A 27,977-nucleotide genomic window follows, 5' to 3' on the forward strand; every position below is an offset into this window, starting at 1 on the left:
CATCTCACCACGGTCCGCAATGGGAGATCTTAGCGTCCCAGGACAGGATTCGAGAAATTGCGGGCAGTGGTATGCACTTGTCTACAATGAGGCATTATCTACTGATTCCTATGAAGGAAATTGCCAACCCAGCATGAGTCATATAAGCTTCCGAGTTCACGTAATACATTCATACTCTGCACGAGGATTGAGTTCTCCAAGACATAAACAAGCATTCGATCTCTTTTTTCCTCCCGAATCAGGCCATGCGATTGTGATGAGCTTCTAGAGTACATTCTGGACTACATGCATGACGTGTCTAACATCTCTAACCAGGCCATCGTAGGCATATGCATCCCCCGTCCGTTTATTCTCATTCAACCCCATGTTCCCTCTGAATGGTGTCTCGTCTATCCCAGTTCGCGCAATGTGGCCAACACCGGTCCCTGCACGTCTCCTCGGCGCAATGCCTCGTAGATCACTGAGATCCATGACCCGATGGTCTTCTTTGGTCGTCCATCTAGCTCTCCACATTGCGCGGTGGGATGTTCTACGAATCCACGGTGGAAGGGGACCTTGAGGTCCTGCCGGACCGTAGTGTAGAGAACCTTGGCTCCCGCGCCGAGGAGATCCGCGGTATGCGGGTGCTCGACGAACCGAGCCGCCGTGGTGTGATACACGTCTATGACTGCAGATATGGCCCGCTGCTGCCAGCCACTCACGTCGACTAGGCGCAGCTCCGCTGTAGGGGTGGTGGTGGTGGTGGTGGCGTCGACAAACATCGGGACCGCGGCCTGCACAGCCTGGCGGCATCGTTCGGCAATGGGGAGTCGGGTGGTGGTGGGCCAGGCGGTAGTCACGGCGTCAACCACTCTGTCGACTAGGTGGTCGTTCAATGAGGACTCGAATACCTCCCGGGTCACTTTCGCCACGCGGGTCGTGATTCCTTTCAGGACCGCCATATGCAATGCCCGCAAATCCACCGCCTGGCAGGCAACATACAGATACGCCGCCGACATCAACGATACCAACTCTATTGCTTGCATGGTGCATCGGGCTGAAATCAGGGCCAGGCTGTTGACCGCTTGGTTGTGCATCTCGGCGGCTTGGACGTGCGCGCTGATTGGGTGTGCTGTCCAGGCAAGCTCCGCCATGTATGCAGCGAGGCTGGTGTCTACGCCTTTCATGGTGAAGCTGAGACTGACGTCGTCGAAGACGAGGTTCGTGGGGAGGCCGTTGTTGTAGCTTGGGTCGATGAGCTCAGTGGCTTGGGCGAAGATGAGCCGGCCGATCATTTGGAGCGCGAGACGGGTCTTTTCCATGCCGGAGGTGACGGAGGCGGCTTGGAAGTTGGCGCCGGTGTAGATCTGAGCGCTCGCCGTACAAATGAGTGGGTTGTCGCTGCTGGAGTTGAGTTCCGTCTGCAGCTGTTTGTCCGCCAGGGTGAGATCCTCGAGCTGCGGCCCGAGCCATTGCGGCGCGCTGCGCCAGGCGTAACGGTCTTGGATCAGTCCTGCCCGCGTGCGGGGTTTCGGGTCCGTGGGGTGGGTGCCAGCGGCGAGGTAGGAACCTTGAAGCAGGGAAAGAATGTTGGCGGCACTTTCGATTTGGCCGGGGTGCGGGCGTGCGGCGTGGATGAACGGGTGAAAGGATTCGACGGTTCCCGTGAGGGCCTCGACGCCCATGGCGGTCAGGGCTTGGGATGTGACTGCAAGGAGATGGGCTTCGTGAAGAGCGAGACTGGCCACGGCAGTGCTGACAGCGGTGCCATTCAAGAGCCCGAGTCCTTCTTTTGGACCCATGGTACAGCGGGGGAGGTTGGCAGCCAGGAGAGCGTCACGGGCCGTCATGATGCGGGCGCTGGGCCCGTCACCCACCCGAACGTAGATGTCGGGGCTACCTTCGATGGCGCCGGCGATGTAGGACAGCGGCATCAAGTCGCCCGAGGCGGAGACAGATCCCCGGAGGGGCACGATCGGGGTGATGCGGTGAGCAAGCAGCCGGAGGAGGCCGTCGAGCACGGGAATGGTGACGGCGCTGTGGCCGCGGGCGTTGGTGTTGGCGCGCACGGCGATGGCGGCACGCACCCAGGCGGAAGGCATCGAGTGGGAGCCCGGAATCCCGGGAGTGTGGTCCGGGTCCTTGTCAGAGGCAATGAGGATGCCGGCTTGAGTGTGCTGTAGCAGGGCAGCTTGCAGGGAGGTGGTCTGGTGGGTGCGCGAATCCGCACTGCCGCCAAAGCCCGTGTTGACGCCTGGGCAAGGGGTTAGTGGATTAGAGATAATGGATGCATGTGTCCCAACCTACCATAGATGGAGTACCCCTGGTCCAGATGCTCCATCAACACTCGGACACTTGCGTTGATGTTGTCGATCACCTCAGGGTCTGATGAGAGATGCGGCACGCAGCCATGACTGATCTGTCAGTTCTAGTTGGCTAGAGATCATGACACAAACATACAATGCGACCGCCACCACAGCAGCAATGTCTAGGCTGTTTCCATCCAAGGCAAGCGAGGGGTTGGCCTTGAAATCCTGCAGCTGGGCCCAGGTGCGGTAGGTAGCTGCCAGATGGCTGGTGGAAGATGGGAGGTGCGGCATGGTGGTAGTGCTGGCAATGACCGTTGCGATGGTAGTAAAGAATAGTAAAGAAGAATGATGAACATGATCGAAATGACTGGTCTTGTGAGCTCCTATTTATGCCGGCTCAGCTGGGGAATTTGGACTATGTGCAAGATGAGACGAGAGCTGCTCGACTTGGGACTCTGATCGATGCATCATGGCTGAACCCAATATATCGGCGAAACGAGGGAATAGTCCAGGCGGGTGGCACTCTGAGTGGAGGAACAGGGGTGCGTGGTGGCGCAAGATTGAGGATGGTAAAGCCCCAGGCGATCGAGGATCGGAATATGACGGCGGTATATGATGAGGAGGCGGTTTGGAGTAGTAAGAGAAGACTTGCCACCCATTCCTGGGGGAAAGCCGAGCAGGATATCTCGTGCCACGGGGGAAGGAAGAGGAGGCGTGGGTGCCTTTGCCGGCGGACACGATTAGGGCTTGCCGACAGAGCAGCCGGCTGGATGAAAAAGGGGCTGCATCCAGGCCACAGACGAGGATCCCGATGGATGCCAAAGAGACAGACAGACAGATAGATAGATAGACGCCCCTGATGGAGATCTCCACTGCGATGCGATGATCGTTCTGCCGTGCCGACCCGGTGCTACTGCCTAATAGTCGACAGATAGATAGCAGGTGCAGCACGCACGCCGTGGGCCGAGCGTTCCGTGCCGTTGCCGAACCAGGCCGGAGGGCATGCAGGCTGCAGCTCGATAATGAATAGATAGATAGATAGGACTAGAGCATCATGCCACGATGTCTTCAATGGCTTCGATGAGAGTGCGGGGCGGGACTGCACATCATTCCTGCAATGGGGGAGGATGGGTCCGAATGCATCCATTCTGCATGACTCGGTTTTGCTTTTGTCCAGCCCATCATGCTTTAAACCCCCATCCATTCTCCGCTTCCCCATTGTTCCCTCCATCAATCATCAATTTCCCTCACGATGCATTCCTGCTCGACATCCCCCTTCCCGCCCGTGGAGATTCCTCCGATCGACCTCTGGACGTGTCTCTTCGAGCGGCCCGATCGACCGTTTCCGGCGTCTCACCGTATGATCTCTCCCATTCCCACCGTAGAATGAATCCCCATAGAAGATGGGGGAAGAGATGCTGACAATTGAACACAACAGCCCTCTTTGTCAATCCGGTGTCTGGCCGCAGCCTGTCCTTCCACGAGGTCCGTCAGCAAGCCCTCCACTTCGGCCAGGGGCTCCAGAGGCAGTGGGATTGGCAGCCCGGCGATGTGCTGGTCGTGTTTGCCCCGAATGCCCTCGAGGTGCCGGTGGTGGTTTGGGGCACGCTGGCGGTTGGGGGGGTTGTATGCCCCATCAACCCTCAGTACCGCGCCGACGAGCTGGTGCATCCCCTGATCGACGCCCGCGCCCGCGCCATCGTCACCACCTCCACCCAGGCCCCCGTCGTGTATGAGGCCGTGGCCCGCGCCGGCCTGCCGCGCGACCGGGTCATCCTGCTCGACCAGCCGTCGCCATCGTGGGAGAAAGGGGAGACAGCGCCCGTGGCGGCGCGTCGGCCCCCCGTGCGGGATCCCGACCAGGCGCTGGCGTTTCTGGTGTACTCGTCGGGCACCACGGGCCTCCCCAAGGGCGTCATGCTGTCCCATCGCAACATGGTCGCCAATCTGCTGCAGAACGCCGCCGTCGACCAGGCCCAGATGGCCTGGGACCACGATCGGGCCCTGGGAGTACTGCCCTTTTTCCACATCTACGGCATCACGTACCTCCTCAACTACACCGTCTATTCGGGGGTGCCGCTGTATGTTTTGCCGCGCTTCCAATTCGCCCCCTTCTGCGACATCATCCAGCGCCATCGCATCACCTACGCCTATGCCGTGCCCCCCGTCATCCTGGAGCTGGTCTCCAACCCCCGCACCGCCCACTACGATCTCTCGTCCCTGCGCCTGATCGTCTCCGCCGCCGCCCCGTTGGCCCTCGAGCTGATCCACGCCGCCCGCCACCAGCTGCGTCTCCCCGTGCGCCAGGCCTATGGCATGAGCGAGTGCGCCCCTTGCACCCACTTGCAGGTCAGATCCCGGTCCTCGTAGCCAGAATGCTGTTCCCTAACGTATCCAGACTTGGTCCGAAGCCACCTCCCACCCTGGCTCCGTCGGCCGCCTCCTTCCCAACATGACCTCCAAGCTCGCCCCCATCGAGGGCGAGACCGGCCGCTCCAAGGAGCTCTGGCTCAAGGGCCCCAACGTGTTCCTGGGCTACCTGAACAACCCCCAGGCCACCGCCGAATCTTTCTCTGACGACGGGTACTATAAAACCGGCGATGTCGGCTATGAGGATGACCAGGGCCACTTCTACCTCACCGATCGCCTCAAGGAACTCATCAAGTACAACGGATTCCAAGTCGCCCCCGCCGAGCTGGAGGCCATAGCCCTAGGACATCCGGCCGTCGCCGATGTGGCCGTCACGGGCGTGCCGAGCGGCCAGGCCGGCACCGAGCTGCCCCGGGCATACGTTGTGGTAGCCAACGGGCATGCTGCTGACCCAAAGACGGGGGAGGCCATTGCCGAATTCGTTGGGGAGAGAGTCATCGGCTATAAGAAGCTCCGGGGTGGCGTGCATTTCGTCCCCAGCATCCCGCGTAATCCGTCCGGCAAGATTCTCCGGCGCGAGCTGAAGCGCTTGCAACGCGAGGCCAAGCTGTAGCCCGGTGTTCTCTAGGCTAAATCTTATGTAAACGGATAATTGTATGCAGATGCAGATGTAGACTAATGTGGAGTAGCGTTTATGAGACCGATACATTCACCACGACAGTGGAGGGTGGGCAAGTTGCCCTGGCGATAGATCATAGACGAGAATTATTTGTCATACTGGCTCTGTTGAGATAATTCGTCCGGGAGAGGATAATAAGTTGACGCATCGTCGGTTATATCCCCAGGACTGCCATCGCTTCCTCGACGGTGGCCCACCACGTGTCCACCTTCTCTGCAGCCTGTCCCCGCGGACACACCTCCACAATGGCCCGGACGTGGTTGATCGCCTTCTGCATCGCCTCCTGCCGCCCATTCGGCTTCATCTCCTCCAGCACGTGGCCCGCCCCCTTGGCCCAACAGATCTCCGCAAACACCTCTTCCAGGTGATCCCGCTCCGCTTTGTCTTCGGGCGCGTACCGGTAATTCCACGCGAACGCCCGCACCGGGTTCCATCGAGGCGCCGGCACCACACTGGAGAACTCCCAATCCAGCACGCCAGTAATGGGACACTCTGGGTCCGTTGGGTCGCACATAATGTTGGCAAAGTGCAGGTCCTTGTGTGCCAGCACGTAGGTCACCCGGTTGAGCTCCTCTTTGTGTTCCGGGGATTCCAGCGCCGCCAGCAACTGCCGTAGCCGGGGAATACGATCACGGTGTGTCACTAACGAGGGATGTATCTCGATGGCGTGGATGTACCGCTCCAAACAGGCGACGTTGTATGCCGTATAGCTGGGGTAGCCGTCCGGGTTGAAAGGGTTCAGCGATTCCAAAGTTTCCTTGTCATCCCAGTATTTAGCAATATCCGGTGCCTGCCAATATGTTTCCTCGATCGGCGGCCCCGATGCGATCTCGCCGTCGCGGATCGTTAATCCGCCCACATAGCCGTCGGTCCAAGGGTGGGAGTGTAGCTCGATCAGGTAGTCGGTCAATTGTTCCACCATCTTGGTTTTGCTTTCCGTGCTGAGAGTCGGGTACACTTTCTCCACGCTCACCCCAGGAGCCTTCTCGAGAAGTGTAAACTCGTGTCCGATCAGGTTGTCGTCGGTCGCGGAGTAGCGCACCACTGCGGGAACGGGGATGTGGGTGTTTTGGCGCACCCACGTCATGACCCCGACTTCATTGAGGGTCTTGATCATGGGCAACTGCCGTCCGGAAACGCGGAGAACGAGGATGACGGACCCATCGGGCTCACGACGGGCGGGGATCGAGGCTGCCGTGTCGGGGTTGAAGTGGATGAGGTAGATGGTGTGGAAGGCGGCGGATACTTGGAGTGGTTCGACGAGGGTCGGTCGGGGGAGGTCCAGGGAGAGGATCAGTTCGGTGATAATGTCTGCTGGGAGAGCGGGTGGCTGGTAGTTGTTTGGGGCAGTCATGGTGGTAGTTGTTGTTGTTGATGTGACTGCCTGGTTCATGTGTTAGGAGAGGAGGGAGGTCGTTGCTCGCGCTCTGTGCACAGGTCAGCTGGGAAGCGGCCATCCATGCTGTTTTATAGACAGTTCATGAAGCCTTATAATCATCATGGATAAGATGATTATTATCATGACAGATGATGAGATCCAGCATGACTCATGGTGAATCATAGCTCGGCAATGAGACTAAGGGGCGCTAATTTGCGCGAGGCTGAAGCTAAGCATGAAGCCGAGGGATGGGGATGGCCGTCAGCAGCGTCACATCGCGCCCCTCCCAAGCCGATGCCGCTACCGACCCCGACGGGGTTCCTGGCGATAAGCCTATCTTTCCGGCCATCATGACTCAAATCCTGGATAGCTTCGATAAGTCATTGATATGATGACAATTTGACATCCGGCGCGGATCTCGTACGATGTGTGTTCCCCTGGGATTGATGGGAAGGGAGGTTGAAAGCGTAGGACTCAGACCGCCGCCAGGGGCAGCGGCACGTGATGTGGATGCCACTTTGCCTGAGGCAGACACCTATCTTCAGGCAGGCACACGTTCATGGCCAACTGCATTCCATCCAGTTGCACGGTTCACGTCATCGATGACTGGATGACTAGGGTACACTTGAAAAGTGTGGCCAGATATTACATCTACATAGATTCACTTTGCATCAATCTATCCCCAAGTTCATGTTCTTTTCCCCCGAAGCACCATACCCGCAGCGGAGCACAAATATACTCACGATCATCCAATGGAAGCAGTCTCTTCGATAACTGATCCCTCCACCTCAGCTTTCCATCGCAATATGGTGTCAAAGCAAAGCTCTCGGGGCTTTAGTTGATCAATATTCTCGTCGGTATCGAATTGGTCGATAATCCACGCATGCGTCTGTAGTAGACGAATCAATTCAATATCCCCTCCACCTTCATCAAGCCAGATTCCATCATCGTAACATCGGTGCCAATTGAAGAGGCGCGATGTGGCGCTCCCCGACTGATTATCAGCTATGGTTTGTTCGATACAAGAGTAAGGCGACCTTTCTCGTCAGCATATAATGTTATAGAATCAACCCCACATCGAACTTACTCAGTGGAATGTCTTATGGCACAGGACTGGTCGATATTGTCGACATGTACAAGCGTGATGCGATGCTGCGAGCTCGCCAGAACCTGTTTTCCGGAGTGTAATAACCAGTATATTCTCCATGAAAGACGTTTATGCTTATGTTTAGCATGCAGTCTGACCTCAAGGCTGAGATTTCTAAGCGGCGTAACACCAAAAGGAGGCGCAGGAGACCACGGAACAGGTAAATTTGTTCGAGAAAGATAGGAAGTCCGAAACGCATTTGCTCGGGAAATTGTCGTCTCAGGCACGTCTTGAATGATATGATATTCGAAGAAACGTTTGGGTAGTGTTTGTCCAGAAAGCGGCAACCAGAGAAATAGGTGGTAAAGTGCACAAGGCTAACCTGAGGAGCGAAGTTGCCTGGTCACTGCAAATGACACCCGCCCATAGAAGACTCAACCGCGGCTGTATGCTCGTTATGGCATTGAGAAGAAGCTGGTGATCAAATTCATCCTCTGTTGAGAGTGCTCTCTTAATACCTAGAGATGCAGCCCCCATGAAGTTACAGGGAACAGAAGGATTGAAAAAGGCCCTGTATAATACTGAGTCCAAGGCGTCTTGTGTGCAGCTCAGAAACATGCATTTATAAATGGATTGGAATAGTTGATGGAATATCATATCCTTCTTCATGGACGAAGAGCGAACCGGGGTGGTTAAGTTCAGTCTAGGAGGAGTGAACTTGGCTGAAGGTGCGTTCCGTGATATCAAGAACAAAACCGAGGTAAGGGCAGTGACTAAATCGCCTTCTAGCCCTTCGGACATGTAAACGTCCAAAAGAAAACCGAAGGCAATGGACGAACTTGAAGGGACTGGCTTCCAGTTACAACTTCCGATGTCTATCAATCAACACGGTTCATAGATGATTTGTACATGACATACCGCTTCTTTTTGGCTCCCTCGCTTCTCAACATCCACGGCGAGTAATGAACTCTTCCCCCCCTCTTTATCTGCGCTACCCAGGGCTTGGGGTACTGCCTCTGTCTCAGTCTTTGTCTTGTAGGTGACAGGTGATGGACGTCCAGGGCACTGGTAGTAGTCAATGGACTTTTCAGGTTGATCGCAGTCCGGATCTTCTGTCGTTTGGATGCGCAAGCAGGATGTTAAAGCTAGATAAGATTTCCGCCCACCCTGGGTATCGAGGCCTTCTGGTGGGCTGTTCAAAATGATGGAACATCTTTGAGCAGGTCGAGGAAAGCCCGGATATAGTGTTGGCAGGATCCCGAGCCTGGTGGATGTGTCGAAGCGGCAGCTCTCCAGTGATCGAACATTGTCTGGCAGCATTGGTTTGACTGTGCAGCTGGTGGACAGACTCCGTCACCAGGGGACCACGTCAGTTCGTCATCGCTGTCAGATCTATCGCTGTCATCGTACCGGCTTACAGACTCAGGGCCCGGGATCCTCCCTTGCTGAGACAAAGGAGGATTTGTATCGCCGCCTCTCATCGCGACTGATGTGAGGGAGGGAGACAAGGCCGGGGAGGAGGGAAACTGATGGAGGAGCCACCGGGTCGGCGGTCAAGAAGCACGGCATTCTTGGGTTGTTTGGTTCATTTGATTCCTACGGTTCATTACGTGAATGGAGCACCGCGTAATTAATTAGTGATTTCAGTCAAATTGACGCTTCAAATATCGCTGATGTCATCATGTGATAAAACAACTATGTACAAAAGATCCATGTTTAGTCTGGTTTGTCCGCACCAGTGGCGGTTGAGGTTTCGGGCGCGGGCATGGCGCGATTGCGTAGCTCCCAACGCCGAGGTTAATCCATGGGCAGGATTAACCGCAGAGATAGGTCTTTCAGATGGTATCTGTCTCCTCCTAGTGTTTCCGCCGATACTGATACAGATGCCAGTTCTCCGTCACCCACCACTCTGCCACATGCGCCGCATCGCGCACCCAGTCCACCGCGTCGGTGCCGTAGTCCTTGTCCAGGGTCCGGGCTAGATCGACCAGGTTGAATTCCGTAACCGGGTGCAGCTCATCTGGATCTTGCTCCACGTTGGTGAAGCGCCACTCGACGTCGTCCACCAGCGGGATCACCAGTCGGTAGGCCGGGTGGGCGGCGGAGCGGACAGCCAGCCACGAACCCCCCGTGTTCATCACGGTGAACTGCCAGTTCTGCCGCCCATCCTGCTCCGGGACCAGCTCGCGGATCATCGACTGGCCCTCGTAGATGGAGAGCAGGTCGCGTGCCGCGTGGGTGCTGTTATCCCCTAGCGAGGACGATTGGATCAACAGGTCCAGGATGGTGGGTACGACCTGCTGCGTGATCACCGGGGTGTTGATCTCGATCTGCGGGAGTTGCGGGTGTGCAAACAACATGGGGATCTGGAAGCTGCCGATATGGGGGTTGTCATAGGGAGTGACCCCGCCGTCGTTGGGGAGCGAAAGACCACTGGCCAGTAGGTTAGTATGAAGGTACATGAGGAGATTCGGGCCATACGTACTGGTCACCCGCCATCACCAGCAAGGTCTCGTCCGCCACCCCCTTCTCCGTCAGGATATCGATGATCTGTTGCAACCACTGGTCGATATATCCGATGGTGTTCAGGTACTTGTTGATGTCCTCATTGGAATTGGTATTCTTGGAGGACACCATGTCCGAATACGTGTCATTGGGCATCCCCCAGGGGTGATGCGTCGTGCCCGTCAAATGCGTCAAGAACAGCCGGTTGTGGTTGCGTTCCGCATCATCAATCGCGTCACTCACGTAATCTCGGAGCACCATGTCCGGATATCCATAGTAGTTCACCTCTTTGGACCGTATGGGGAAATGCGTCGCATTGGGCTTTTCGAGCGACTCTTTGGTAACCACGTCATGGAAGCCCAGTTTCGGAGTGAGCTTGTCCTGGTTGTCGTACGTCTCCGTGACAGACTGCATCCACGCTGAATGCCATGGCCAGGAGCGGAAATCGGCTTGGTCGACTGGCCTGTCGGTGTCCACATCATCTTGGTGGTTGAATGCCTCCAGGACGTGCGGCATGCAGGGTTGGTAGATGTGGTGGTCATATTCCCGGTTGAAGTCGGCGACTAATGGGGTCACGCCGCACACGGTTCCGACTAGACTTTTCAACGTGTAGGTACCAGTTGTAAACGCATTGCGAGCACTGATGCCCCCGTATGAACGCCTGCCATAATCATGTTCATTGTCGTGCCCGAATCCCGCGTCGAACCCAGTCAAAAATTCGGCTGTGCGAGTCAGGTTCGCGATCCGCTCCTGGACTTCATCTGGGATCTTCTTATCCTGATAGGTTCGCGCAATGCGGTTCCACATGAATTTATCCTTGCGCAAGGGGAAGACATCGCTGCGGGTGCTTTCAAGCTTCAGAACAATAACATGTTTGATTTTGACGTTCCCATTGGACAAGGTCTCTTGCAGAGACTCCAGGACCGGGTTCTGTAAGTTGGACACATGGAGCGGATCCTTCTCTGGATCGTAGTGCAGCCGAGGCTTGTCGCCTTTCTTCCAATCTTCAAAGCCGGGGAGTCCATCCTTGGGCAGCCAGCGCCATTTGGGTGACTTGTTTAGCGTTGAGCGACCTTCGAGCCATCCATAATCGCCCGGCAACCCACCGGCGCGGACAGGAGAATGTCGATGGCCGCCGATAAAAGGCGCTAGAGGAAGAGCTTCTGACAGAAACATGTATGAGGGATCCCAGGGTCGAACACAGCGGAGCAGAACAAGGGACAAGAAGGGAACCCAGACTGCCATCTTTGTGAGGATCGAATGACCCCGCCTCACAGGTGGCACTTCGCCGTAAGGTTCCAGAAGATGGATGGACGAGCCATCATCACTTTTATCATCGAGGTAGTCGTCCACGGCAATCTGCTCGTAGATCTCGGGGTCGGGCAAAGGTGCGGTTCTGGGACGGAGCGCTCGAACACAGCTCACACACCGCACTAGACATTTAAAAGGTTGTCCGAGTATGGTGAGGATTCCGCCGACGATTCGGTGTAGAGGAGCTGCCAGGAACCATGCCACGGTGAGCAAGATACCCTCGACGATAAGGAAGCCGGTCAATCCTGTCAGGAGTGTGCGCATAGCTGCGGCGTCGCGGTGGAAGGTGGTGGCTTGTCGCCAGTGGATCTCGGCACCGGTGACGATGTAGAAGGATGTGTTTGCGGCGGTCATTCCGGACATAATGAGGCTGCAGATGTCAGCTTTACATGCGCGTCCATATCCTTGCGTCTCCCCATTGCCTACCTGAATGGAACAATCACCAGAGCAGACAGAGCTGCAACAGAACGCCAGTGGAATTTGTGAGTGAAGAACCGGATGAGGAGGGTAAGAATCACATCCTGAAAGAAAAAGGTGGGACCCCAAAGGAAGAACTTGGGGGGAGGAAGGGAGTGGATGTGGGCGTAGAGATGGAGCAGTTTGGCGCCGAAGAGTGCAATGAAGGACACGGTGAAGAAATAACGGCGTGTGAACTCCCAGGTATAGTCGAAGAAGTCACCGGGGGATGTGCGCAGACGCTGCAGGGCTGGGCCGCAGCGACGGAGGGGATTGAGGAGCTTCATGGTGCAGCAGCAATGTCACAGTATCTCAGCAGCAGACAGACCGCATGGCACCACCGATCAGAGTCTACACCCATCGATGAAGGGTGGGTTGGACGGAGATGGCTCACACCGGGATATCAACCCGGGATGATGAGGGAAGCCGTCAAAGGATGAAGAAGAGGGGGAACAGGGAAAGGGTCAAAGAGGGGAGAAGAAAGAAGAGGAGAAAAAGGACAAGGACTGAAAGACGGACGCCATGATGATTATGGAGGGCTGAGGGGGGGAGAATTCCTTCAGAGCCAGACAATCCCCGAAAGAGCCGCAGTCTAGTCTCATTAACAGTTCACAGCCCCGAGACAGCACCACTACTAGTCACTTGGTAGTCGAGAGTTGGACCCCAACCGTCACGATCATTTGGCATTTTTGGAACACTTCAGGCGAACTCTAATAATAATGAAGGCTGGTTCGTCGTGGGCCGGGCTAGCAGAGTCCCCGTAATAATGGCGGCCGTAGCCCGTAAGATTGCTCGGCCAACCCAAGTACACTTGGGTTGGACCCTGAGGGCCCTGGACCCTTATGCCCCACCTTTTGGTCCGTCGTCATTGGCCGCCCAAACGAAGCTGAGTAAAATTAGAACCCGCGGCGCACCCGGGGAACCAATCGGACACCCACGCCAAGCCATCAAAACCCTGGGAATCAGTCTGAGACAGGGGAAATCTTAACTGAAATTATCGGTCTTGTGTTCCGGGTCCCCAACTGCGACAGGAGGATGCAATTGTCATGCTGCCCTCTCCTGGGAATCTTCTCTCCCTGGATGACCCGGAAGATTATACTGCTTTCTTCCTTGAATGGTAGATATTCAGAATCGGACCTGAAAGCAGTTAGGAACACGTGGTGACTGGTGGGATTGAAATTGAAAGACCGAACCCAAAAAAGGCCGGCAGCGTGACCACATTCCTTTTTCGAGTGCCCCAAGCGGGGGTTGTTCCCGCCCCTCCTCCAATGACCAGCCGAGGACGGGCTGACCGATCCACTCTCCAGGCTTCCAGAGAAATCTCTCATTCATTTCTTTCATAATTCACCTCTCTAGGGAGTAAGTAGGAGTAAGTAGTCTTTCTATTACCTACTATTATCCAATCTATTGTGTCTTTCGCCGTTCCACCCCCCCGTGTCACTCTACCGACTCCAGTCCCGCCACTTTGACCGCTGTCTCACCCCAGTGCAGTGTTACATCGCCTCAAAGATGCTTTCTCTATTGTCTGGCATCCCCGCCCCCTTTATGCAGTCAAAGAGGCCCCCAGTTACATCATCAGGCCCTGTCTTCCAGTAAAGTTCAACGCAACAGGCTACCGCGGTGCAGTGAACGATGTAATTTCCTCCGGATGACGCGAGGGCAGCTCTCCCCCGCAGAGGACTGAATGTATTCTACACAGTAACCCTTCCACCGTTGGTCGGAATAGCTTTCCTTGCTCAGACGACTTGTCCGGGCTATTAGACCCATGTTGGAAGAAACTCCGGATGGGAAGGCCCATGAAAATGAACGATGTGCTTGGCGCACGGCGGTCCCGCCCGATGGCTGTCTCTGAAATCTTAACCCCGACTCACTTTGTCTCTGTGATGCTATTAACAGGTACAAGTGGATCTTGGGAGATCCCTTAGCTACGAACCTGACAGCAATAGAGGACTCAACACTTTGAGTGGATTTACCGACCGGCACGGTTCCTGTCGCTGTGCTCGACGGGGGTTGTTAATCGCAGGTACAACAGAGTAATCCACGATCCCTTTTCTGTTGTTGGGAGCTGGACAGGCACCTGCTTAGAAGGCTCTTGTTGATGACCTCATTTTGGCCCATCATCGATTGTGGGGTATAGTCACGGGTCCATTGATCGACGGCTACCGGTCTGACTGTGCGAGGCTGCGAGCACATGTCATGAAGTTCAATTAGAGCCTAATCCAACCAAAGTACCCGCACCGGGCACTTCCTATGTACATTTTTCTATCTTAAGTGCAGGCCGGTCTCTCCCACGTGTAACATGGCGGACGGAATGTTGCAGGATCACTGTAACTGCAAGGCATTCCTTAGCTGTGGCGCTTGCTTGGCGGGAGCACGGTGGACTGTTATTCCTGCAGCCAAGACTGGCATCGGGCTGTGCCAGACTGATCTGCCTGTCTTACCCCCCCGAATGTTGTTGAGGGCGTTGTGTTTCACTTCCATGGATTCCGATCATCTGGCATAGAAGTGGCACTCCTAAGTGGATATATTTATCCCGCCAAGGGATCCCTTTGGTTCACCCCCATCCCATACATGGCCATGATGCTTGATTGTTCACCAAGTACCGCATGCATTGGCGGTCATATCGTCTGTCCAGATAACAGGTTCTCTGCTCAGGCGTCTCCGCTCAGCGGTTCTTTGTGACAATAAAAGATTTGCCGGTGTTTGAGAAAGGCGATGGCGCGAAAAATTAAATAAAACCACTGCCACAACCACCAGTGAGTCTTCCAGTCGGGTTCCACTCAGGCTTGGTTTGCGCAGAATGAATAAGACTAAGCAAACGAGCTAACACGTAGTGATCTTGAGAACGTTGATCTATCAAAGCATTGGAATGACGCAGACTTGGGCTTGTGGCTATTTATACAGAAACCAGGAAACTCCTCAGACCCTGAGACCGATCCCAGCAATCTCAACGATAGAACATCCTGGTGCGTGGGTGACGACCTATACTTTTATGGTGGCACCTTGAGCACCTTCGCTCAGCCCATGATCGTGCCGCCGACCGAGACGTGGAAGCACAATATTGGTAATGACAACTGGACCAGGAATGACTTCAACGGCGTGCCAATTACCCGGTTGGCGGATTGTCTGATTGCCCAGTCCTTCGAAAAGAAGGCTTTGTACCTGGGTGGGATTGTCTCACTTGGAGGTGATCCCAACCTGTAAAACACGGACGGAGCCATGACCTACATGGTAAACGGTCTTCTCAACCTCGAAATGGGTAATATGACTTGGAATGACTTGTCAAGAGTGGTGCTAAATACTTACAACACCGTTGCTGTCGGATATTTGAACATAATCGACACTGTTGGTGGATCGGGGGTCCTAGTCGCGTTTGGCGGATATAGCTATTCAGTTGGAAGCGCGTCGAATGCTCTATATACCCTAACAACCCCAGGAGCCCCCCTTAAACTCTCACAGAAGTAGAAAGGTCTAAAAAATATGAAGATCTCCCAGCGAGATATCTCAGTGTTAGAAGTTCTCTGACCCGTTATGCTAACTTCGGAACTTGTTGGAATTGCAACCCTTAATATCTAGACCCCTGGCAGCTGGACCATAAATAGGCAGAACCCGGATATCAAACTGCCGGAGTATGGGCCCGCCGGCGACTGGTTGGTGACATACGACCTGGAAAATCTATTTGAGGAATGTAGTTAATATGTTCTGCGGATGTTACATCCCCAATGACTGCATACGGCAGTCAAATGGCAACTGTCGCTTCTGCCACCACTATGGGTTGACAACCCGTGTGACTAAACTGCGAGCTTTCATTGGCCTACGTCACCCGAAACTTTGCTCGAAGGCTGTCGACACTCCAAAGGATGATGGAGAGACGGGTGCTGAATACTATCAACAGATAGATCTGTTGCACTGGGCGTAAAATAGTGGTGGGGTACGGGATTGGACGCTAAATTCCAGGGGGATAAGTCAAGTGACTCTTGATTTGTTTCTGATGATCAAGATTTCTTAGATGTCCTAGCTTCGGGGGGGTTGATGCTGCAGACGGATGCGCCGACAAGGAACGCGTGCATGAGTGCCTTGATCTGCAGGCATCAGTGCTTCCATCAGAAACGTTCATGGAAACCTGACAGACGCTTCTATCACTTCGCTGCAACACCTGCTTAACTTGCTTTTGTGTGAAAAAAGCGACATGTCGTATGGGAATTGGCTTGGGCTAAGGGAGGTAGCATTGGGTGTCGAAAACGCCAGGGTGGAAGGAGGATAGATAGCGTGTGTGTTTTTTGCTCTGTTTTTGTATAGTAGGTAGCCGAAACTATCTACCTCCCCTGAAGGCTCAAGCCCGCTTGACTGCCACGGTGTTCTCTTGATCCTTAAATGCTTTCATCAACAGTAGATAGGTTTAGGGTGAAGAGTAGGAGTCGATGGTTTTGGACAGTGATCACTAAACTTTGTACAACCTAAACTGATGCCTCAGTCTCCTGCGAAACAGAAACTAGGCCAAAAGAGGATCAGGTCAGTCACGTGCCAATTGCCAATGTAGTACGGGCGAGGTATGACTCTCGACTCTTGACTTCACATCCCACAATCCCCTTTCACGAAACCAACTGCATCGCTAGCTGCGAGAAACCCACATATTCAAGCAGATCAAGTGTGACTGACAGGTGCATCCCTACCCCACTACCTCCACCCCCGCGTGGTGCGCAGATAGCACCCCCCGGCCACCATGACCAGTCCCAACACCAATGTCGTCGTGCTAACCGGCATCTCCTCCTTGACTCGGGCGATACACGCTGCCTTTTTCTTCTTCATAAACTCCGCTCCAGTGCCCTGAATGAGGTAGTCCGTCCATTGCAGCTGGGACATCTGCTCTTGATACTCCACCACCGTCCCCGGCCAATTGTTCGTGATCCGACCGTCTTTGGTCTTATACCAGCTCCGGCAGCTGGGATCGGCGAAGCTGGTCTTGGACAGTCGGTCTTGGATGCGTTCGTTGTATTCTCGTACCACGTCCGGTCGGGGCTGTAGTGCCAAGGACTGGCCTTTCTCCTTGGATTCGACGACTGCTCCAACCAACGTGCTCAGATACTTCGACTGTGCTTCAATCATCAAGATGATGGAGTTGTGGCCTATTTTGTCAGTACCCACCTTCTCTGCAAAGCTAGTACATTTTAGACTCACCTAGGTTTGTGTTAGGTCCGTATAGCATTCCGAAATTCGGCAGATCTTCTGCCACCACACCACGATACGCCGTGGCTCCCCCTTTCCAAATATCCTCGAGCGGTCGACCGTGGGAGCCATATATTTTTATCGGCTGCAGGAACTCTGAAGCGCGGAACCCACTCGCCAGAACGATCAGGTCGTAATCCTGATTCCCGTCACCCTCTGTTTGGATGCCCGTAGCCGTTATACGCTGGATTGACCGTGTCTCGAGATCAACATGACTGGAATTCAGCGTCGGATAGTAGTCATCGCAGAAGAGAACGCGCTTGCATCCAAAGGAGTATTTGGGTGTCAAAGCCTCCCACAAGTCGGGCTTATCCGGTAGGTTGGATCTCATCCTCGCCAGCGCCCACTCCTTGACTTGGTGGGCGGTGCCCGATTCAGGATTCGTGACGGGACTATATGACCATTCCCTAATCCGCATAATCATGGCTCGCTTGCACCAGCGTACAAGAGGCACATAAGTTAAAAGAAATCGCTCCATGGCAGACACGGGCTTGTTCCCGCGTAGGAAGATCCAATTCGGGGTGCGTTGGTAAACGGTGAGGTGAGAAACGGTTTTGGCCATTTCGGGAACAATCTGGGCCGCGGTGGCGCCTGTCATGGCCTTCAGTCTCGGATGTTATGTGCGCGGGCCTGGGAGACATACCGCTGCCAATTACAGCCACTCGTTTATCTGCAAAGTCATAGCCCCAGTCCCATCTGGCGGAGTGCATCATCTTGCCGGTGAAATCGTCCAGGCCCGGGATTCTAGGATAGCTGGGTATATTGAGCTGACCGACGGCCGATATAAGGAAGTCGGTGGTAATCTCGTATGCCTCCTGGAATTGGCTATCCTTTGCGCCAGTCAGGGCCACCTGCACCTTCCATTGCAGCTGACTGTCGTCCCAGCGCGCTTCCTGCACCATCGAGTTGAACCGGATGTACCGATAGAGGCCGTATTTCTGGGCAATATCCGTGAGGTATTCCTGCGAAACCGTCAGTCACCAAGACTCCCGGCAAGTCAGAACTCATTACCAGTAATTCTTTCTGACGAGGGAACTCCTCCGTCCAGGTGGGACACTGCTCAAATGAAAAGCTGTACAGCGAGCTGCGGACTAATAACGGTCAGCTGCTCTAGTCGGTTGTATTGGTGAGTCGATAGTAACCATCGCATGCAGCGCCGGGGTATCGATTGTCAGCCCATGTTCCTCCGACCCTGCTTCCCTTTTCAAGGATGATAATGTTGCGGGTGGGCGTGCGGCGGAGAAGGTCGATCGCCATGCAAATACCTGGTGGTGATCAGTCCATGTAGTCCATGGCACACGGGTATTGTACCTGATATGCCGGCGCCGACGATGACCACAGTGGAGCGGGTGAACCGATTGTTCCCTACATGCTGCGAAGCCTTGGACGACATGGTGGATGCCGATGGATCCTTGAATCCCTCGAATTATGAAACGTCAAGGTTGAGACCACTGCTGGTACTGGCCTGGGGAACAGCAACCCCTTTAGTGTTCATCTCGTACCCCGCTCGCATCGGACCTCGGGTCAGTCGCCCTCCATTGTGAATATGCTGCACTGCGGGCAGGAGATAGTTTCCAGACCATCTATGCCCCATGCAAGCAGTGATTGGTTGCCTAACAGCTCCTGCATCCCCGGGTGGGACAGAGCAGCCCAGATTGGCGAGTAATCGGCCAGTGATCAGCATTCCTGGCTGTAAATAATCACGCCTGCCAGAGCACCAACCCGTTCTGGTTCACCGTGTGATCCGAAATATAAATTAAATGCTGCACATGTGCAGCAGCTAGTTGAGTACCTACTCTGCACGTCCGACCGTTGATGAAACCCTTCTCGCTACCCCCTTGCATGCGGTAATGATTACACCAAGGGCCGACCGGCAACTTTCTCTACGGCGCACCTAACGGAGATCATAGTCACGACCCATCAACACGTTGTTATTGTTGTTAACTATGTTCTGTCAGACATTCCCACAAACACTTCCACAGCCTTGTTTACCTCCATAGGACTGCTGAATACCACCGTTGACCGAGAAAAACCTCACAACTGGGATTCATAGGCATCAATGGCCCCATCAAATGCATCATCGACGTCCCCAGTCCCCTGGCGAATGGTCTCCTTGTCCGCGCCGACTGCCTTGCTCTGCAGCGCCACCGAGAGATTATCGGTCCGTACCTTAAGGTTCTGCAGGTTAGTCCGGACTGTCGCGCCCACGCCGGCGGAGACGAAAAGGGTTCTCTGTTCCAAGCTGTCAGTATACCGCACAATACGAAGCACAAACGATAAAGAAGGGTTCAAAGAGCCAACCTTGGTGACGAGGGCGGCGATCGAACCCCGGATAATCGGCTCCAAGGAGATCAGAGCTTCGGTCACGGTGTTGCTTTCAGCAGCGGTGAACACTGCCGTGCTGTTGGTGTCGGCCGTGGCTTGCTCTAGAGCCCTTTCGACAGCATTCTCGTGGGTTTGAATTTCCAGCGCAGCGGGCAATCCACCGTTGTAGCTATAAACGGCGGCGCTGAGAGTGCCAAGGTTGGTGTTGATGGCGGAAAGGTCACCGAGGACAGTGTCAGTGTCCCTCTTGATGACATGAGAGGTGGCAAGGGTGAGGAAGGTGAGGAGAGCGGTGCTAGCGATTGCGAAGCGCATCTTTGCGGCAGTGAATTGGGTTGTGTTATGGATCTGCTGTGCCGATTGTTGCGATGTCGCAGGGTGACGGGCTTTATATAACCGAATCCGCCATCAGCAACATCAACCCGGACCAGTCCGGTATGCGACTGTGATACTTCCTCATGGCAACCTGTATAACAGGGGTGAAATTCATCCGTTGATTAACTCCGTGGGTGTGATGTCTCAATGCTGCGAGCTTGTCTGAATCATTGCTCAAGGTGAAACCAATCCGCCCTCAACTGGAAATATGGGCTGGTTTCATCATAGCGGATGGGACATTGAAGCTCCCGAGGTGTGCGATGATATTGTTACCGACCCCTGCCTATCGGATGTACAGAGGTAACCATCAACGTCCTGGTCGGAAATTATTGGTTTCACGTGGGGTACAGTTCTTGTGGATGGTGCACCAGGTACGGGAAATATTCTCACTCCTGGCGTTTGCGTTGTACCACGGTGTGTTGATGCTAGGTTCATGATACGCACTGGTTTAACGGCGATAACACACGTCGGGCGCACTGCCACGGGGCATAAATGACCGAAGAGATGGCTGGGAATAGGCAATAATGTGTATTCTGTCAGTTGATTGCCTGTTCTATTGCTTCCAAAGTCCGGGAAAGGGAATGTCCCGATGCAAAGGATAATCACCCGCAAAGCGATGATATCGAAAGGGAGGCATGATTCCAATAAAACACTACGTGGAGGTGGTACCATCAAACTGAACAGTCAACAACGGGGTAGATATCCCGGGCAGAACCCTTCCTCGAGGCAGAGACTGCCGAGACCCAGAAAAATCCCGGCGCATGTCAACTTGACGGAGGACACATCACCGCACGAGTGACAGCCAGTGTGGCGGCTGCTATTCAGGAAATGCACGATATCCTCAGGCCAAAAGAGGGGCCAACCTCGCGCGACGATGGGCGACTCAGACGACCAGACACCGACCGCGGCGTCTGCATTTGAGGCCCACGCGCTACTGCGACCGGTGGGAACTATTACGAGTCAGTCCAATAATAGGGAGGACACTGAGAGTCTCGCCGCCACAGTTGAAGCCACGAAACAAGCTGGCCAGTGAAGGAAGACAGACGTCGCCCACGCAGACCGGGTGGCTCCAGCTGGAAGGCATTTTGGGCATCTCAGCCGTGACCGAGGGCGACCTGGCGAATCAGCTTGACTCGTCAACTCCGAGCTGATTGGCCGCCATTGAGCTAGGGATGCACAAACAGGTGCTAACGTCAAGCTAGACGCGGGATGACAAGGTCCAGCTGCGCATGGATGGCCGCGATGTGGTCTATGAGCAGGACGGCAAATCCTGGCGTAATGCGCAGTGGAGGCCATCGGCTGGGCCATGGTTGATGAGATGATGACGGGGACAGAATGCCGAGGAGGTCAGTCGGCGTGGAGACCCCCGGTGAGCCCGGGTGCCGACCGTGTGGGCGCGACTTATCGGCCGGAATATTTCACGGGGCGCCCAGAATTTTGTTCTCCGCGGGGATGGGACTAGTGTGTCTTGGGAGTTGGGGGGAGGAGACAGAAAAGAGGGCCCAACTCCAACACGCGACCCTCAACCTGGGGATTTAGCCTAAATCCGGCTGCTGGGAAGGTTGGGTGATTCTGGCAAGATGCTACATTTCCCAACTCTAGTCTCGTCAAGATCTATTTATCTATCTGTTGAAGGGCATGAGGATAAGGTCCAGGTCAGAGCGACCAGCCAAAGTTAAAATTCCGGCCAACGCAGCACGTGGCGGGCGACAGGCTGTCCAGGCTGATTTGGCTCACCGGGCTGCAACATCATGACGGTAAAGACAACAACCGGGTCGGCAATCCTGCCTGAAGTCCAGAGGAGTGAGTCAGAGGAATCTGAATGAGGGCACCTCCACGGGGAGCCGACGATCGCCTGGAGTGCAGGCACGCTAGCCGTCATCCAATAATCTCCGGCCTGGCCCAGTTTCTGGAACTCTCCCCCGGCAATCACGGCGCCCCAAAGCTTGTCCGAGGCTTGCTTTCGCGCACAAAGCTTGCCTTCCTCCCGACACCGGACCGTCTGGGTCAGCTCGGCCTTTCCCCGAGAGATGGAGGGGATGGAGAAACCTGGAGTCGAAGCTGACGGTCGGCCCGTCTCATTGGCAGACCGTCTGCACCCTCACCGGCGGTGGAGTGCACATGGGCTTTGGAAACGTCACGAGGCATGATGCACTTTCCCCCCTGCTGGTGTCCCCGGATCCTTTTAACTTCGTTGTTCCCCATTCAACCGGTCAGTCTGTCTCCTGGTGTCGTCTTGCCTTGTCGTCTTGTTTCTTCCTCCTGCCGCGACCATGACAGAAGAAACCCACATTGGCGACCTGCTCGCCACCGATCAGAAGCATGAGATCTCTGACTCCCATCGCGAAACTCTGCCGCTTATCGTCACCGAGGAAGAGGCTTTGGCTCGCGCCAGAACCCAACCTGATGTCGCCCTGCCGTTACGCATTACTTTTGGTCCACATGATCGGGATAACCCTCGCTGCTGGGGGTACTGGCGAAAATGGTACATTACTTTGTTCGTCAGCATGCTGAACGTTGTCACGTATGTAGTCTACCCGCCTGTGTATCGTTGATACTAACCCACTGCTAGCACTTGGTCCTGCGGTTCCTTTTCCTCCGGTGCTACTGGCATTGCTGAGCATTTCCATGTCTCCACCGAAGTCACCACTCTATGTCTGTCCATGTATGTGCTGGGATATGCCATCGGACCTGTGTTGCTGGCACCACTGTCCGAGTACTTTGGTCGCCAACCCATCTATATTGTCTCTTGGTTCATCATGTCCCTGTTCCAGATGCCTCTGGCACTGGCTCCTAACATCGGCACCATTATCGTTTGTCGGTTCATCGCAGGCTTTGCTGGCGGCGCGCCGTTGACCAACACTGGTGGAACAATCAGCGATCTGTGGGAGCGTAACAACAGTGGTGGGCCCATGGCTTTCTACGGGCTCAGCAGCACCTTCGGGCCGCCGATGGCGCTCGTAATAAGCGGCTATATCGGACTAAACCTCAACTGGCACTGGATTTTCTGGATCATGATGGCCATTACCGGTGGTGTTTGGATCGCACTGGTCCTCACCATTCCGGAAACCCGCCACAGCATTATCCTGCAGCGCAAGGCTGCGCGCATCCGCAAGCAGATGGAACAGGAGGGTTTGCGCTCGGCCGCCACGACTACTGACCTCCACGCCGATGACCGACAGGGTCTGCACCAGCTGTTCGGAATCACCCTCACCCGACCCTTCCGCTTCCTGTTCACGGAGCCCATCACCGCCTTTTCGGCCATCTACAACGGCTTTCTCTACGGCCTGGTCTACCTCTTTAACGAAGCATTCCCGCTCGTATTTGGCTCGCCCAACGGCCACGGCTTCAACGTCGGCCAGCAAGGCCTCTGCTTCTTGGGGATGGCGATCGGTCCAATTGTCGCCTTTGCGCTGTATCCACTGCAGGAGCGTTACTACCTGCGTCGCGTGGCCGAAAATGAGGGTCGGAGTGTCCCGGAGGCGCGCATGTGGATGGCGCGCATAGGCTCACTGCTGATCCCGATCAGTCTGTTCTGGTTTGGCTGGACCAGCTACCGCTCCGTGCACTGGATCGTGCCCATCATCGCGTCGTCCTTTTTCGGCGCGGGTTTGTACATTGTCATCCTCAGTATCCTCAACTACGTGGTCGACAGCTACCAGACGTATTCTGCGTCCGCACTGGCGGGGGTGATTCTCGTGCGGAACATTGTGGGGGCTGGGTTTCCCTTGTTCGCCACGCAGATGTACGAGAAGTTGGATTACGAGTGGGCGTCCAGTCTGCTGGGATTTATCGCTATTTTGCTTGTGCCGATTCCGTTCATCTTTTTCTACATGGGCCGGGCCATTCGACTACGCAGTCCATGGGCCCGGGAACACTTTGATTCGAACGAGGATAGTCCGCACTGAGCTATAAAAGAATTGTAAATAGTATGACGTCATGTTTGAGCAAGCACAGACTTTCTAGTTTCTACCTCCATTGTAATTCGTGAAGCGTAGCGCTAGAAACACTACGTTGGATCCTGATGCACCTGATTAGATGGAGCTCTTTATATGCTCTCATGCTGCTCCTAGAATTTTAGATGCAGTACTAATACCTATTAAGATGCTTCACAGCACCTTGAACTATAGAAACACGACGCCATTTCATCCACAGGTCAGATCCTAATAATACACACCCCACACCACACCACACTACCCTCTCCCCATAGACATTATACAGAATGAATGACCTTAAGAATCTACCAAGGAACCACACCCCCCCTACTCACCACCCTGCCCACATCCCCATCGCACCCCCCCTAACCACATCCTGAATAAACTCCCCCCCAATACTCGCCTCCCCACCACCCATCTCCCTCACCATCTCCGGGTTCCCGCCCAAATTCGTCACCAAGAACCCGGGCATCACGCCGAATACTTTAACCCCGTCGGCTTTTAGTTTATGGTTCCAGTCGAGCATGAGCATGTTCAGGGCGGTTTTGCTGCATCGGTACCCGATTGTTTCGAAGATGATGGGTTTGGGCCACCCGGGTGGTTGGGGGGGTGTCGGGAAGTAGGATTCGCTGGCTTGGGTGATGTGCGAGAGGCCGGAGGTGAAGAGGAGGCGCGGGGAGGGGGAGGTGAGGAGGAGGGGGATGAATGTGTTGGTTAGGACGTGCGGGCCGGCGACGTTGGTGTTGTAGGCTTGGGTGAAGGAGGTGCGGAGGGTGCAGGTGGTTGGGGAGGAGAGGTGGGCGAGGTCGAATGTTGCTCCTGCGGTTTCGGTGGGTTGTGGTTAGGTTAGGGTTGGGTGGTAGGAGGTTTGGGGGATGGGATGGGGGAAGTACCCGCGTTGTTGATTAGGATATCGAGGCGTCCTGGGTTGGAGGAGACGCGTTCGTAGGCTTTTGTGATCGATTCGTCGCTGGTGAGGTCGATGGTGATGGGTTCGACGGTGTTGGTGGTGTTGGGGCATTCGGTTTTCAAGGAGGTGATTGCTTGGGTGCCTTTCTCGGGGTTCCGGCTGCCCAGGAAGATGTGGTAGGGGTTGGGGCTTTGGAGGAGGGCTTTGACGGTCTCGTAGCCGATGCCGCTATTGGCGCCAGTGATGAGGACGATTTGGCGGGGTAGGGAGGTCATGGTGGGTGTTGGATGGGTGGGATAAGGGAAGATATGGTGGAAGGTGATGTTTGGTGCATTGTGGTGGTTTTATATATGGTTTATGTTGCTTTGCTGGTGGTGATGGGTGGTGATGGGATGGATGGGGATATCGATGTGCTAAAGCCGCATAACCCGAGAGATGCTATCTCCGTCTGACGGGAGGCCTAGATCCCCGTTTGAAGAATCGGGCTTAGGATCTGGCTGCACAGGATATGTCCGATCTGGTCTCGACATGATGTCACTTGGGAGAGTGCTACCACTGGTGCGCTTCTCACGAGGATATATCCATCCAGTATTCAGTTCTTTGTTGTCTGAAATGGAACATGTTGGATTGCTGGGTGGGGATGAGGTCATTCCCCGGCCGTGCACAGTGCCTTTCCGTATGTGGTTAGCCTGTGAGTAATGATGGGGGTTATCCACTAGTCTGGTTTGGGACATGCGCTAAGCCGGATTAGCAATCGAAGGCAAATATTTCCATCCAACCCAGTTGTCGCTAGCTGTTGACAGCCACTGATGAGGGTTCTTGATAGTTTCGACAATATCCTCGATCTAATCCGGAAAATATGATCTAAATCTTGATTCTAGAAAGCGCGAGAAGAGCTCGCAAGCCCTCTCCCAGGTTGTGGCATCCGAAAGCGCTACCCAGTTAACTGCATCGGGGGGGTTTTCTAGCAAGTATGCTGCTGCATTAAAACTTTCCTAAGGGGAGGTCACTCTGGTGTCGACAGTAATATCATCCGACCAAATGATGAGGCTGTCGCAGAGCCCTTCTTCCATTATGTTCATATAATAGAGCTCATGCTTCATCTGGAAATGGCCACATCTTCCTCGCTTCTTCCGGGGATTTTTCATCCGCCATCCGATCGATAAACATGGCCAGCAACTCGCTGTTTTGTCTTCGCTTCTCTGCAAAATTCACCTGAGGCGCCACCCATCCCTCCGCATCAGTGTCCAAGCATTCTTGGGCAAGGCGCTGAACCTCATGCCAAGCTTGGTAATCGTGGAACTGGGCTTCGTGCGCTGAGATATCCTCTGCCGTGAAAGAAAACGGACAGGACCCCGTAAAACCTAGACCCGACCAGTTGTGGAAGATTTCGATGAGACAAGCTCGGAGTGGAATAACCCCAACCTCGGATACCTCTCCACAACGGGTAAAGAGTTCTCGGAAGACCCGCGGTACGTTCCTTGCATTGTGTGCAGGCCGATCTTCCAGGTAAGTGGAGACTTCATATGCTTTCGCCACCTTGGCCTGAGACCACTCTCGTCGAGCAAGCATCTTGTTCTCTTCGTCCATGGCATCAAAGCCGTTCGGGAGCTTTGGGTGGATAAGCCCTTCAGTATAGTTCTGTGGGGGCTTCAGGAATTCAGGCCACCGTGCCTGAAGAAACGCGGGCATTACTGATACAGACTGAAAATCAATTATAGATACTATCCGGGTACTGTCATCAGGCGCCACATAGATATTCCCCATGTGAAGATCAGTGTGCCTCAGCGTGGGCTGACTGGATTGGAGTAGTGATGGGTGGGAGTCCAGCATGGGCATGAGGCTTATGGTGGATTGTAGAAGTTGAGTTTGTTCTTCGACACTCCCCCGATAAAACATGGGCGGACCATTCAAACGGTTGATAGATATCCGAGATACCTCACGGTTAGCTATAGAAATACCAAGCTGTGATATGGTGGCCCCTGCGAATTGGTCAGCTTCAGTGATACTTGGAGTCCGGGGTACTCACAAGGGCCTTGGTTACTGCTTATGTCCGATTGGGCAGAGTCCGCAGCTGGCTCAATATGGAATGAACTGTCACAAGAGGGACCGATGCAGAACGCATTAGATGTATCGATACTGCCATCCAGTATCTGATATTGGTATTTTGGGTCCCGTGCATGTGCTCGTAGGTATAACCCACCATACGCCGGAAATCGAATAGCCGATAATTGGGCCTCAAACTTGGTCAAATTCTTGATAAGCTCTAGCCTTTCGATCTCCAGCATGTCTGCCCATTTCTGAAACAGTGGGACCCCCGCGGCTTTCTCCATTATGATGTATTCGGCACCGACAGGATTCGCACTGTCTGACGACCACGAAAGAACACGAGGAACTGGAATGCTGGTGTGCCTACGCACTACGCAAGTCGTGTAAGTAACGTGAGGCCGCGGTAACAAAAACAAGCACAGGAGATATGACGAAGAGAAAGGAAATGCATACCGTATTCTAAGACGCCTACCTCGGATGCTGTGGTTAGGCTTGCCGGTCCCGCGATGTGACAGGGAATCTTCGCAATGACCTCTACCCCGTTCTTTTTCGTCATCAACAGAGCCTTGCTGAAGCCACCCTCCATCTTCTCGATGGTTATTATTGGAGAGGAACCGTCCCCGACGGCAGCGGCGACATCGCAAAGGGCATCGAGATCGAAGTTCATGTAACGTCGATCAAGTTGACGTTGTTCGTCGACAAGGAAGTGGCCATTGGTATAAGCAACCAGTTCATCGCGACCGATGGATTTGCCTGATCTAATTATTAGGAAACATGTCATAAGTCACTGCGTTCAACTCGTTCATAACCAACGGGCAGTTACCGCGACAAAGGATGGACAGTTGAGCTCTTGGATGGTGGTATCGTATCCTCCCAAGGCTCCGAGAGATCGTGTACATGACGGGTTGCCGTCTATTTCTGGAGGCTCGCAACGTGGGGAAGTTTATTGTGATGAGATGAGGGAGCAGAAAGGTGAGGTGATGGAGAATGCAAGGGGGGGGAGCTCCCCAGAGAGATACTATACCGCAACGGGCTTAGCTCTACTGGACAGATCAGATGATAAAGCTAGTTCACATAGTAAAT

At 54.5% G+C, this 27,977-nt stretch overlaps 11 protein-coding genes across 11 annotated transcripts; 3 read left to right on the plus strand and 8 right to left on the minus strand.

Moving 5' to 3' along the window:
- Positions 1 to 166: 166 nt before the first annotated feature.
- On the minus strand, positions 167 to 2,579 carry BO94DRAFT_528078 (phenylalanine ammonia-lyase; the record flags this gene model as incomplete). Its single annotated transcript, XM_025610409.1, has 3 exons — positions 167 to 2,233; positions 2,287 to 2,393; positions 2,440 to 2,579. The coding sequence occupies 3 exons, from the start codon at positions 2,577 to 2,579 to the stop codon at positions 390 to 392; spliced, it is 2,091 nt and encodes a 696-aa protein (XP_025461945.1). The 3' UTR covers positions 167 to 389.
- Positions 2,580 to 3,335: 756 nt separating this feature from the next.
- Positions 3,336 to 5,381, plus strand: BO94DRAFT_306708 (acyl--CoA ligase). The gene is made up of 3 exons (XM_025606792.1): positions 3,336 to 3,646; positions 3,727 to 4,637; positions 4,687 to 5,381. The coding sequence occupies exons 1-3, from the start codon at positions 3,541 to 3,543 to the stop codon at positions 5,269 to 5,271; spliced, it is 1,602 nt and encodes a 533-aa protein (XP_025461946.1). The 5' UTR covers positions 3,336 to 3,540; the 3' UTR covers positions 5,272 to 5,381.
- A 110-nt stretch (positions 5,382 to 5,491) lies between these two features.
- Positions 5,492 to 6,691, minus strand: BO94DRAFT_551226 (phosphotransferase family protein; the record flags this gene model as incomplete). Its single annotated transcript, XM_025613535.1, has 1 exon — positions 5,492 to 6,691. The coding sequence occupies one exon, from the start codon at positions 6,689 to 6,691 to the stop codon at positions 5,492 to 5,494; it is 1,200 nt and encodes a 399-aa protein (XP_025461947.1).
- A 2,751-nt stretch (positions 6,692 to 9,442) lies between these two features.
- BO94DRAFT_528086 (sulfatase domain protein) lies at positions 9,443 to 12,734 on the minus strand. The gene is made up of 3 exons (XM_025610410.1): positions 12,045 to 12,734; positions 10,288 to 11,988; positions 9,443 to 10,235 (listed from the first exon to the last, which is right to left on the minus strand). Exons 1-3 carry the CDS (start codon positions 12,359 to 12,361, stop codon positions 9,659 to 9,661), a joined length of 2,595 nt encoding a protein of 864 aa, XP_025461948.1. The 5' UTR covers positions 12,362 to 12,734; the 3' UTR covers positions 9,443 to 9,658.
- A 1,614-nt stretch (positions 12,735 to 14,348) lies between these two features.
- BO94DRAFT_579473 (uncharacterized protein) lies at positions 14,349 to 15,278 on the plus strand (the record flags this gene model as incomplete). Its single annotated transcript, XM_025615269.1, has 2 exons — positions 14,349 to 14,699; positions 14,979 to 15,278. Exons 1-2 carry the CDS (start codon positions 14,646 to 14,648, stop codon positions 15,276 to 15,278), a joined length of 354 nt encoding a protein of 117 aa, XP_025461949.1. The 5' UTR covers positions 14,349 to 14,645.
- A 1,473-nt stretch (positions 15,279 to 16,751) lies between these two features.
- Positions 16,752 to 18,693, minus strand: BO94DRAFT_478811 (flavin-containing monooxygenase; the record flags this gene model as incomplete). Its single annotated transcript, XM_025608712.1, has 6 exons — positions 16,752 to 17,200; positions 17,253 to 17,891; positions 17,944 to 18,262; positions 18,312 to 18,391; positions 18,443 to 18,565; positions 18,612 to 18,693. 6 exons carry the CDS (start codon positions 18,691 to 18,693, stop codon positions 16,752 to 16,754), a joined length of 1,692 nt encoding a protein of 563 aa, XP_025461950.1.
- Positions 18,694 to 19,334: 641 nt separating this feature from the next.
- Positions 19,335 to 19,940, minus strand: BO94DRAFT_478862 (cell wall mannoprotein 1 family protein; the record flags this gene model as incomplete). The annotated part of the gene is made up of 2 exons (XM_025608715.1): positions 19,335 to 19,532; positions 19,602 to 19,940. 2 exons carry the CDS (start codon positions 19,938 to 19,940, stop codon positions 19,335 to 19,337), a joined length of 537 nt encoding a protein of 178 aa, XP_025461951.1.
- A 141-nt stretch (positions 19,941 to 20,081) lies between these two features.
- BO94DRAFT_306771 (uncharacterized protein) lies at positions 20,082 to 20,816 on the minus strand. The gene has a single exon (XM_025606793.1). The coding sequence runs from the start codon at positions 20,670 to 20,672 to the stop codon at positions 20,223 to 20,225; it is 450 nt and encodes a 149-aa protein (XP_025461952.1). The 5' UTR covers positions 20,673 to 20,816; the 3' UTR covers positions 20,082 to 20,222.
- A 1,457-nt stretch (positions 20,817 to 22,273) lies between these two features.
- BO94DRAFT_478743 (MFS transporter) lies at positions 22,274 to 23,908 on the plus strand (the record flags this gene model as incomplete). The annotated part of the gene is made up of 2 exons (XM_025608708.1): positions 22,274 to 22,524; positions 22,573 to 23,908. 2 exons carry the CDS (start codon positions 22,274 to 22,276, stop codon positions 23,906 to 23,908), a joined length of 1,587 nt encoding a protein of 528 aa, XP_025461953.1.
- Positions 23,909 to 24,266: 358 nt separating this feature from the next.
- Positions 24,267 to 25,120, minus strand: BO94DRAFT_551232 (NAD(P)-binding protein; the record flags this gene model as incomplete). The annotated part of the gene is made up of 2 exons (XM_025613536.1): positions 24,267 to 24,754; positions 24,829 to 25,120. 2 exons carry the CDS (start codon positions 25,118 to 25,120, stop codon positions 24,267 to 24,269), a joined length of 780 nt encoding a protein of 259 aa, XP_025461954.1.
- An 817-nt stretch (positions 25,121 to 25,937) lies between these two features.
- Positions 25,938 to 27,675, minus strand: BO94DRAFT_478906 (uncharacterized protein; the record flags this gene model as incomplete). The annotated part of the gene is made up of 3 exons (XM_025608717.1): positions 25,938 to 26,827; positions 26,875 to 27,240; positions 27,348 to 27,675. 3 exons carry the CDS (start codon positions 27,673 to 27,675, stop codon positions 25,938 to 25,940), a joined length of 1,584 nt encoding a protein of 527 aa, XP_025461955.1.
- Between the last annotated feature and the right edge of the window lie 302 nt (positions 27,676 to 27,977).

Source organism: Aspergillus sclerotioniger (assembly GCF_003184525.1).
Source record: "Aspergillus sclerotioniger CBS 115572 chromosome Unknown BO94scaffold_47, whole genome shotgun sequence".
NCBI lineage: Eukaryota > Fungi > Ascomycota > Eurotiomycetes > Eurotiales > Aspergillaceae > Aspergillus > Aspergillus sclerotioniger.

Excerpts from the sequence above, each read along its gene's own strand:
- BO94DRAFT_306708 (XM_025606792.1), top strand. The coding sequence starts at position 3,541 with ATGCATTCCTGCTCGACATCCCCCTTCCCGCCCGTGGAGATTCCTCCG. Across the intron at positions 3,647-3,726 it reads ACCGTTTCCGGCGTCTCACC|CCCTCTTTGTCAATCCGGTG; the intron begins GTATGATCTCTC and ends TGAACACAACAG. Across the intron at positions 4,638-4,686 it reads CCCCTTGCACCCACTTGCAG|ACTTGGTCCGAAGCCACCTC; the intron begins GTCAGATCCCGG and ends TAACGTATCCAG.
- BO94DRAFT_528086 (XM_025610410.1), bottom strand. The coding sequence starts at position 12,361 with ATGAAGCTCCTCAATCCCCTCCGTCGCTGCGGCCCAGCCCTGCAGCGT. Across the intron at positions 11,989-12,044 it reads CTGGTGATTGTTCCATTCAG|CCTCATTATGTCCGGAATGA; the intron begins GTAGGCAATGGG and ends TGACATCTGCAG. Across the intron at positions 10,236-10,287 it reads CTGGTGATGGCGGGTGACCA|TGGTCTTTCGCTCCCCAACG; the intron begins GTACGTATGGCC and ends CCTACTGGCCAG.
- BO94DRAFT_306771 (XM_025606793.1), bottom strand. The coding sequence starts at position 20,672 with ATGGTACCACCTCCACGTAGTGTTTTATTGGAATCATGCCTCCCTTTC.